This window comes from Emys orbicularis, chromosome 4 (genome assembly GCF_028017835.1).
Source record: "Emys orbicularis isolate rEmyOrb1 chromosome 4, rEmyOrb1.hap1, whole genome shotgun sequence".
Classification (NCBI taxonomy): Eukaryota; Metazoa; Chordata; order Testudines; family Emydidae; genus Emys; species Emys orbicularis.
This window is the reverse complement of record NC_088686.1, coordinates 156,041,629-156,052,779: the sequence shown is the minus strand read 5'-3', so window position 1 is coordinate 156,052,779 and position 11,151 is coordinate 156,041,629. Positions and strand designations below refer to the sequence as shown.

At 46.2% G+C, this 11,151-nt stretch overlaps 1 protein-coding gene and 1 pseudogene across 1 annotated transcript; one reads left to right on the top strand and one right to left on the bottom strand.

Annotated features, from left to right (window-relative positions):
- The window catches only part of LOC135877972 (up-regulator of cell proliferation-like), a 778,396-nt pseudogene that overhangs the window by 744,806 nt on the left and 22,439 nt on the right, over positions 1-11,151 (top strand).
- LOC135877094 (up-regulator of cell proliferation-like) lies at positions 2,033-9,164 on the bottom strand. Its single transcript, XM_065402444.1, has 2 exons — positions 9,155-9,164; positions 2,033-6,750 (listed from the first exon to the last, which is right to left on the bottom strand). The coding sequence occupies exons 1-2, from the start codon at positions 9,162-9,164 to the stop codon at positions 2,033-2,035; spliced, it is 4,728 nt and encodes a 1,575-aa protein (XP_065258516.1).

Below are 11,151 nucleotides of genomic sequence, written 5' to 3'. Positions count from 1 at the left end.
CTCTTAGATGAACACACACTTTGATCTAGGTCTATTTAATTACCAGGCATGCATAATGTAAATGTAATATAATAGTAAACAACAAGATATAGTTAGGCAAAAACAATACAATTAACATCTCCTTTGATCTCTATTGACACACAAGTGAATTGGCTGAATATCTACTAATACATTTAACTCCTTTAGATAGTCACACACAAGTGAACGGGCCTATGGCGCTAGTCTGAGCTGGTCTGCCAGTGTCCCATCTGCCACCAGGAGTTATGTGAGCCCTTCACACCAGGGTCCCGCATTCTCCCCGCCCCATGTCATGGGCTGTGTGCATGTCCCTATTCTCCCATCTATACATCCCCATTCCCTTTCCATCCCTCCTCCATATTATGTTTTTTCTGGGAGATTGGTCATTCAGGTGGTCAACATTTTAAACTCCACTGGGAGGATGGGCAGAGCTGAGCTGGCAGTGTTGTTATGCTAGAAGGCATTAATCCAGCCATCAGCTAGTTGTTTGATCTACAGACAACTGCAGATGTGCTTGAAGATGTAGCTGTGCTAAATGGATGCCAGGAACTTCATGTGTCCCCCATTTTCCCCTTTCTGGTTTACTGATTTCCCCTAAAATCAAAAGGGTTCAGGCCATTGGTGCCCAGAGCACTGCCTGGAATTTTGGAATTGATCAGATGAGGCACTGAAAAATTATCCCATTACAGACAGAGAGACAGACAGAGAAATGGCACCAAGCGGAGTGTAAGGGCGCTGCATGCCTGGCCAAAAAGTGACATTTCTAGGCTGTTTTTATCTCTTGGACGGGGCAGCATCCACCACTTCCCTTTCTGGCCCATCCCCCCAGTGTAAATGGAGAAAATGTCTCTCATCAGTAGCCAGCAAAGATCAGTCCAGATCCACAGGGGCAGCCTCTTCCCCGTGGTGGGACTGAGGTGGGCTAGACAGAAAAGTGGGGGCTGCGCTATACATCTTGTGGGCACCCTACATGTTGATTTTTTTAACAATGCACGTTTAAACATGTCTTTTCTCCATGTTATCCTCAAAAAGGAGAATAAAAATATACACAGATCGGCTTTAACCTTCATCTATGGCAGCTAACTGGTGCAACATTTATTCATAGAAAATCAATCGGAAAATAATTTGTATTCAGGATGCTCCTCTCTCCAAACCTCGTCTCTCTCCCGTAAACCATTTCTCCTGTTTAATTTTCTTTGGAAATTCTTGATGATTTATACACAACATAAATCCAAAGGGCAGTATGTGACATTGCACCTGGGGGCACAGATATCTTAGCAGCACTAACTGCCCCCCCCGGCTGCACCCCACAGCACCCCCATGCAGAGGGTGGCCGGCAATCGCAGGGGGAGTAGCTAATAGCACCATGGCGCCTCAGCCTTACTGCCGTCGGTGAGAGGGGTGCGCAGGGCAGATGGAAAGACCATTCTAAGGGATGGGATGGGTTTATGGGGATTCCCTTTGAATCCTCAGGGTCTGTTGGGTTTGCTGCCTGCATCCCTGCCTTCCCCATGACGTTAGGCTGCAAACCTCCCTCATTGGTGTCTCTGAAGTACTTTTTCCATCCCATGTATTTCCCTGGGGAAGGTGAGCATCAGGGCCAGGCGGTTTGGTGTCAGATTAGCCGCAAAGTGCAGGTTATTGAGGCTTTAAGTAGCAGAAGTGGATGGCTGATATTCAGGGGGCTCTTTGGGGGTTTGCAGGGCACTACGCGGTATCACTGCACCAGTAAAATGCAGTGGTGAGGACAAATTTGGGATTTGGGTCATTTGGTCCTTAAGAAAACTCCACATATGGGTCTTTCCCTCATCTTGAATTTTCCATAAATTCTATGTGATGTGAAATGTGAAAAAGCATTGCTTCTTTATCTGTTTGGAAGCTGCAACCTGTGTCCTATATTAAAAGAGAAACAACATTTCATATTTAGAAGATATGGGATTTTTCACATGCCACATTTAAAGAAAATTCACTGCTGTAACTTTCCGCTCACAACAGAGTTTCTCAGCCTGTTTTTTTACTTCACTGTAAAGGCTTCCTTTAGGCTCTCCAGTGCCTGCTCTTTGGTTATTTTACCCCAGTCCTCAGGGAGATCGGCAGGGAGAGCATCAAACTCCTTAGCAAACTGGTGATTGAATTCCTTGAAAACAAACTTCCAGTAATCGGAAGCCGTGAGGCTGGGATCTGGCTGGATGCGCCAGTCCGGAAAATATTTCCGATAATCTTTATGGGGATGAAACTCCCCTTTTGTCTCTGTACAGCTGAATGTGTTGTTGGAAGCCACAGAAGAGGAGCATATATCAGAGACAAGTCTCCTTGTTTTATGCCACCGGTATTTCCCTAATCCTTCAGGTCGATGCACTCCGGCAAAATGCTCCTCATGAACAGGGGCTCCTGCATCACAGGGGACTTTACAGAAGGGACACTGCTTCCCACAGACAAACACTCGCTTGAAGATTGCATCCTGGGGCTTCACTGCAAGTTTTGAGAGTTTTGACTCAATTTCCAGGTTTTCAAAAGTGGATAAAACTTGTTTTTCCAGATCAGGAATAAACTGTTCTATAAAAGCTGAAAATTGGTCTGCACGTGCTGTGTTTTTAAACAGTATCACTTCTAAGCTGTCCCTGGGAATGACTAGATCCTGCTGCAGCTTTTCACAAAAGTTGTCTAAAAAGGCAGAGACTGTCTTAGTCTTCAAATCTTTGGAGTTTTTCAGAACATCTCTGAGTTTATCAATTATTGGGGAGAGAATCCTTTTCTCCAAATCTCCCAGACTTGCCTTCTCTCTATAGAATGTTAATACGTGTTTCTGTATCTGGATTTTGATAAAATCTACATAATTCCTTGTGTATTGCAAATAACTTTCAAATTCATTTTCTTCCAAAAGCTTCTTCAGAACAAAGAATTGGAAAAAGCTCCGGGTGCTGTAATCAGCAGACTGTTCACTTCTGCGAATGTCATCCACGATTTCTGTCCCAAGTCTCTTGTTCACATAGTCCACCAGGGCAGGTCTGAGACACTGATCACAGAAATTCCAGGCCCTGTCTTGACATTCATCCTTCTCTAAATACAGAGCTTTGAACGTGGAGAGATACTGAGGTTTCAGTTTCCCCAGACGTTGCTCAGGATCATTTTCTTTAATGAATTCTTCATGCATCTTCTGAAATGCCCGAGCGGCATCCCCCAAAATGTGAAGCTTCAGGTCAACTTCAAAGCAAGTGCTGATGTGAAGATTTTCAACATTTGCCTGCTGAAGCTGCTCGTTAATCATCCGCAACAACTCTCTGCAATAAGTTTCATCATAATCTGCTTTGCCATTTACCTTTTTTTCAGTGTAACTATTGCACTCATCTATTAAGGATTTAGCCAGAGCCTCTGTTTTATGCCAGCATTCCTGTGTAAAGTATTCTTTCACAGCTGACACTGATATTTTGAACTTTAAGTATTCCTTTTTCATTTTGAAATTTTGTGTTGTATAAGTAGGCAAGCTTTTGGCATCCTGTAACTCCTGCCATACTGCACTCCCCTTATTCTCTAGGTCTTTTCTCAGATGGAACTCCATTTCTTCATCTACATTGCGTTTCAGTAGAGGACTGAGTGATAATTCTCTCAATGTTTCTGTCCACATGGTTTCAAATGCTTTCTCCTGTTCATCATTATTTAGCTTGCATTTGCTTTTCCTGCAATGGTTCAGAAGCCTGTCAACTTTCTCTTCAATTTTTCTCTTGTACTCTGACAGAATAGCATCTGTTTTATGTCGGCCTTTTCTAATTTCAAACACTTCTTTCAACTTGCTGAATGAATATCTCTCCAGTTCATTCCTCAGACCATTTGCACTTCTCCTAAAATCTTCTTTGTACTTTTCTATCAGGTGCAGATTTGCTGCTCCACTTTCAAAATATTGTTTTAAATGATCCAAAATCTTCTTTGTTTCTTGTCTCAGTTTGTCCTGTGCCTCATTCTTTAGTTTGGTTAAAACACTTGTGTCTAGCTTATCTGGTGGCTGATTTTGGATGAAAGTTTCCTTTTCAGATACCCAGAGGTGCATCATCTTGCGGAAACCCCATTCCCACTCTGCATACTTCATAGACAGCTGGTTATAGGCTTCAGCGACGAGACTGTTTCTAAAGCTGAAAATGAAGTTCTCATGTTTTACAGCATTCCACAGGCTCCTCACCCATTCAAGAAATTGGGGGATGTTCTTGGGGGATCTGTTTTGTGAACAGCCTTTCAGAAATTCAAACAAATATTTCTTTAATTCATAAACCTTTTCACTGTATCCCATATTCACGGGAGCCATGGGAGGGACTCCATGCCACAGAGCAGGAATGTACCAGTTGTGTTTTTCCAGATCATAGTCCATAATATCAGAAAATTTCAGCTCCCTGCCTTTCTTTTCCATGTTTGCTGCAGCTTTGGTCATTTCATCCAGCTGCTCCAGGAGGTGTTTCCTGTCCCTCATGTTTTGTTCATGCGCAGACACATCACTGACATTCTGATGCACAAACTGGCAGTTGGCTCTTTGACCTATTTCTTCCATTCTGAGGAATGCATGGACCACAATTTGCAGAATATCCTTCATTTCGGTGGCGTTCTCCATGGCCATGTTAACGATGGTTATGTCACTCAGTCCAATCACCAGGGTGGCCAGCTCATTGTCATGTTCATAACTGTCCTCCAGCTTGGCCAGTTCCGGGGCTTTCAGGCCTTCTGTGTCTATCACCAGGATGAAATCACAGCCCAGCTCCTGCTGAAAGTTCTCTGCCACTTTAATGAGGGACATGAAGGCTCCTCGCGTACATCGGCCACTGCTCACTGCAAACTGCAGGCCGAACATGGTGTTGAGGAGGGTGGATTTCCCAGTGCTCTGCACTCCCAGCACCGTTAGAACCACCATTCTGGACCTTCCCCCCAGCTTGGCATGGAGCTCAGTCAGAACATCTGTCACCCACTGCAGTGGGATGTTGGATACATCTCCATCGATCAGCTCCATGGGAAACCCTTCCAGCATCAGGTCAGCTGCTATGCCTGGGAGATGGATGAATTGTCTTTGGCTTTCTGCTATTTTACCTTCTTGAACTATGGAGCATTCAGCCTCATGGAACTGCCCCAGCTCACGCATGAAATGCTCCACCCCTAAGGAACTGGCAGAGATTAGTTTATCATATTCTGGAAACATTTTGGGGTCATCTTTTGAGTTTTTGCATTTCTCTTTATATTGACCCCGTAGTTTAGAAAGATTCTCCCGAGCAATGTGATCCAGGTCAAACTTCATCCATTTCAGGAAGTAATGTTTCTCCTCGGGAGGCAGTAGGCCTAGTCCAGTAATAAATTTACTCAAACTATCAGTCAGGTCATGTTTATTCTGCTGAACACGTAACTCTAATAATTTCTCTTTCAGTTGAGACTTGTATTTCTCCAGAGGGATGTCCCCTTGATTTCTCATTCGGCACAGCTCCTTTTCCACTTCAGCCAAGTTTTTCCATGTCTCCCCTTGGAGTCTCAGCTTTTCCTTCTTGTACTTTGCCACATCTTTTATGTGTATGGTGATTTCCTTGGCATATTCACTGGCATGCTGACATTTCTTATTATCCTCATCTACCTGGATGCCTAACTGACGCGCTGTCTCAGCCATGGTTTCTATACTCACTCTCTTGGGAGAAGACTTCATTATAGCTGCTATAGCAGACTGCAGAACTTTTATATATGCCGCCTGATTTGTGGCACTTCCTTTCTGCAGCACACATGAGTTGTTCAGTTTCAGCGCTGGGGCCAACTTTTTCAGGAATCCCAGTGTTCCGTTGGATGTCACAGCCTGATTATTAACCATGAAGTAGTATTTAGTGGCTGATCCCTGCAGAGATAACCGTGCGTATTCTCTCTCACTGATGCTCTCAGTAACTATGAACACTGCTGAGGAGATCTCTGTTAAAAAGCTGAACTGTGGCCAGTGGGACTCAATGTCTCCACGCAGGTTTGCAACCGCAACGGGCTCTGGGAAAAGATCTGAATTCTCCGTCCCACTAGGGAAATACCAGGAAATCTCGACCAGCCCATCTGCGATTTCCCGAGGGACGTTCCCAGACTCCATGTCCCGATGGATGAAGAAATCATGGTGCTGCTGGGAGGGGCTGAGAACCTCATTGAGGAGTTTGGACTTGGAGAAGCTGCAGCTCCCCAGCCGCACAAAGGAAATGGTTGGCAGTGACGTGAGCACCAGGCTCTCCTCCATGAACCCTCTGCTCTCTGCCAGGGAGTGCGGCCTCCACTTCCTCACAATGTCCCTCATGGCCCACAGCATTAGAGTGCACTTGGGAGTGTTGAGGGCAGGTAGCAGCAGAGGGAGGGCAAACTGGCACATGGACATTTTGGACAGGATCTCCTGCTGTAGGAAACTGTCTGAGCAAAGCAGAACGGCACAGAGAACATCGAGGGGGTGCAGGGAAACTCTGGTGTCAGTGTCACTAAAATTCAAAATATCATCTAACCTCTGTTTCTCCTCACTGCCTCCTTCATCATCAGCTGCCCTGTGCACAAGGCTTGTGTTTCTGGCCATCATATTCAGAGCCACCAGTTTCCTCAGGAAATGCCAAGGTAAATCTCCAAATGTCTCTGGAGTTCCATTCTTTAGACTTTCCTGGCTGATTTCAAGGACATCACTCAGCCTGAGCTTCCTGCTCAGATGCTCCTGTAGTTCTAGCTTACGAAGGAGTTCTTGAAAAGCTTTCCCCTTCCCTGGAAAACAAAATGAAAAGATGATCTGAACAGCTTTCTGAAGACAGGGATTCCCAAACAGAAACTTTTGTTATGTTGCAGTTCATGTTGTAAACTTTGAGTAATAACTTAATGTAGGGTTACCATATTTAAAAAAATAAAAAAAGAGGACACTCCACGGGCCCTGGCCCCGCCCCTTTCCCAGCCCCGGCCCCGCCCCAACTCCGCCCTTTCCCCGCCCCTTCCCCAAAGTCCCCGCCCTAACTCCCCCTCCTCCCTCCCAGCCACGCGAAAAGGGCTGCCCAAGCGCTACCGGCTTTACGGTTTGCCGGGCAGCCTCCAGACCCTGCGCCCCCGGCCGGCGCTTCCCCAGCGCAGCTGGAGCCCGGGAGGGGAAGCACCCAGCCGGGGGCGCAGGGTCTGGAGGCTGCCCGGCAAACCAGGAAGCCGGTAGCGCTCGGGCTTCGGGCAGCCCCTATGCCTCCGGACCCTGCGCCCCCGGCCGGGCACTTCTCCTCCCCGGCTCCAGCTGCTCTCCTCCTCCCCGGACTCAGACTTCGGCTCTATTTAAGAGCCAAGCTGCCCGAGCCAGCGCTACCGGCTTCGGGCAGCCCCCTTGCCTCCGGACCCTGCGCCGCCGGAGCAGAGCAGCTGGAGCCGGGGAGGAGAAGTGCCCGGCCGGCGGCGCAGGGTCCGGAGGCACGGGGGCTGCCCGAAGCCGGTAGCGCTGGCTCGGGCAGCTTGGCTCTTAAACAGAGTCGAAGTCTGAGTCAGGGGAGGAGCAGAGCAGCCGCGGGAGAGGAAGTGCCCGGCCGGTATTTTTCCCAGACATGTCCGGCTTTTTGGCAATTCCCCCCGGACGGGGGTTTGATTGCCGAAAAGCCGGACATGTCCGGGAAAAACCGGACGTATGGTAACCCTACTGAATGGAAAAATACAATGGTAACTGGCAAGGAGGGGCATATGGGACTAAGACCTACCCATTAGAGCCCTCTCCTTTATTTCTTTAGACAAATAAATACTTTGTTTCACATTCATTTCTTTCCCCCCTTTTCTCCAGAAGCACAGTGAAGAGAGCAGCAGGAGTTGGGATGGGGAGGAGGGGCTGATGGCATCTAGCCCTTTCAGTGCAGCACATGTGGAGTGTGTGGACCTGCCGCCCGAGGAGGCAAGGGCTGAGATCAGATATGCTCACAGGATGATCTACAGAAAACACATCTAACACAAAACTTGAAAAGCAAAGAACTTTAAAGATGAACACTGCACAACCTCTTTTCCTCCAACCAGAGAGCCACTTTAACCCTACCATAATCCTCATACAGCTCAGAAAACTGCAAACTTAAAGTCTGTCCCCAGTGTCGTAGAAGGAGAGAGCCTGGGACATGAGGCCAGGTATGAGGCTTGAGGCCTAAACTAAAGTAGTACTCAGGCCCTGCTGATATAAAGCAAATTAGCAAGAGTCAAACTATGAGCAAAAGTCAGGCCCTGTAACAAAAACACACCTACTTTCAAGTTCACAGAACTTCGCAAGAAAAGGACTGGCACTGCAAAAACACACACATTCCTAAGAAGTGCTAGGCACAGGACACTCACGCAATCACATTCCAGAAGAGTGTTACCAGAACACCCCAATTCCAAGTATGGTACAAACACACTCCCAAAGATAACAAGATCCCCCTTAAAGATAAGGTCAGGATGACAGTATGATGGATAGAGATGTTTGATCGAACCAACATGTACAAGGTAATGGGTGGTAACAAACCACCTCAGGGGGGTGGTAACTAACTATGTCAGAGAGGTGTGCATACCCCTCACTAGGCAGGGCCTGAGTACTACTTTAGTTTAGGCCTAAGGCCTCATACCAGGCCTCATGTCCCAGGCTCTCTCCTTCTACTACAAGGGGCAGCAGCAGGGAAAGGCTTCAGCTGCTCCCCATGCCAGAGCCTTTCACTGCACTTAGGAAAGTCTCTGGTATGCAGGGAGGCAGCAGGGAAAGGCCGAGCCTTTACTCCACTGCTTCCATCTCTGCCAAAGCCTTTCCCTGCTGCCAGAATTTTTCGATACAGGGAAGGGTTCTAGCAGCAGGGAATTTCTTTTCTTCCCAACAACTGTCTCCCTTCCTCCCTGTACAGATGTCCTATATTTTCACTTGAAAAAGCTGGTTGCCCCGATTGTGGGGAGGGGAAGGTGGGAGGGGAGAGTAGGTATGGGGTAGGTGGAGGCAGGAGGAGATGTCTAGTGGCTAGGACTCCACCAGTTATTTTGGGCAGCAGCTGCCACTGCACTCATTGGCTTCCTACTGGCCTTCAATGGCCAGGAAGAACAGGGATCAACTAACAGGCTGTGGCTCAAAACACCCCACTGAGCAATACTGGCCAAAGCTTATACAGAGAAGCCCCTGTATTTGTGCCTCCAAGTCACCTACCATTTTCCATGGCGTCTCGGTTTGAATCTCAGCAATTTTATCTGCAGAATACCATGAAAATTCTTCACTCTCACAAGCACCATTCACACCTGGCAGTGCCAAGCTCTTCTAAAGGTGTTCACTCCCACTACAGAAGGAAGGGTGATAAGAGGAAATTACCTTTCAAAAGGTCTGTCTCCTCTGGCTCTCTGGCTTGTTGACTGTCTAATTCCAGCTGTGGATTAAAACCACCTTTCTCCCCCTGCTCTGGGGATTGCAGAGTCTGAGGTTCCTGATTTAATCCTTCCAGCAAGAAAACAAAAGGAGAAATGAGTTATTGAATGAGTAATTCTCTTCAATCACTTCCTGGTTTTGTGTGTTTGTTTTATTTAGTACACTGCAACTGCCTCTGCATTTCATTACAGTAACTCCTCACTTAACGTCCTCTTGCTTAACGTTGTTTCGATGTTACGTCCCTGCTCCTTTACAGAACATGCTCGTTTAAAGTTCTGCAATAACGTCGTTTGGCCGCCTGCTTTGTCCATGGCTGGAAGCCCCCCATCAGCTCCCCTAGGCCCCCCCACACACACACACACACCACCTGCCGACCGGTGGACCCCACAGATCAGCGGCTTCCCCCTGCTCTACCTGCCTCCTTCCCCCGGCAATCAGCTGGTTTGCAGCATTCAGGAGGCAGGGGAGGAAAGGGGGACATAACGTAGAGATAACATAATGTTAAGTGAGGAGTTACTGTACACAGTTTCTATTTTATAATAGAAGACCTACTTATCTAACACAGTGGTACACAGCACTGTGATGCTTTGGATAAAGAATGCAATGGACTCAGTAGCATTCTGACCTCTGAACTCTTGTTTGAATACCATTTGAAGTATATTCTTCTTGTATGAAATTCATGTATATTCTTCTTGTATGGTCCAGCCCCATGACAAAAATACTAAATTCTGGGGCACCTTGGAAAAATGCCAGATTCCATGGCTCTGGAATCAGGATGTCTGTGGGGCTCAACTGAGATTCAAGGGGCAAGTTCACACTTCTCAGAGCTGTTGTTTCAGGCAGATGTCACCACAGCAGTTACACTCGCTCGCACTTCACATTTTCAAGGTTATCTCCGCAAGCACAAAAGCTATAAATGTTTTTTTTTTTAATGAAAAAGTACAGATTATGGATCATAATTCTGCAGCAAAGAGGAAATTCTGTGGCTGTAGAATGGCATACAGAGGGCACTGGATGTAAGCAAGGGAAGATTGCCTTCTGTCCATGGCCATAACTGTTGGGTTCTCAGGTGACCTCCTGTGAGTGTAGATATTGTTAAACCAATACGTTATTTAATGGATACACAGATCCTGTACTTAGATACAGTGTCATATTTCAAAAGTTTCTTCTATTTTGAATGATTTCACAGGTTTGAGGGAGATCGCTATATGTAAAGGGCCTCATCCAAAGCCCACTGAAGTCAATGGAGTTACACCAATTTTGGCCACCTGAAGATCTTTTTGTGTCTCCTTCTGTTCTGTTGCTAAATGTCTATCATAAAGGTTCTATAAAATGTCATTTCACATACAAGTAAAGAAGGCCAAGATAACTGTCTGGGAATTATATGTTTGAATTTTATCATTTTCATGCACTGAATTCTCACCCATAACTTTGCAATAACATAGATTTCCCCATTAAACATGTACTGTATCTATTTGTAAATGAGTCCTTGATCAGTGTTGCAACTATTACATTTTTTTTCCTCTTGAAAGACAAAATTATATATATATATATATTAAAAAAAACCCAACAACTTACCCCATTGAGAATGTTGCAAATCCTGATTTGTGCCGGGAAACATGATTTCTAAACAGTTCAGAAATTGCTGACAGGCCAATTCCCCCTTGCTCTGTATTTGAATTAACAATTTTCTAATTTTGGCCTCTGTATCCAATATTCTGTTCATATTGGCATAGTCCTCATCTGTGATGATGGAGTGGGCAAGTGAATCATCCAAGACACCA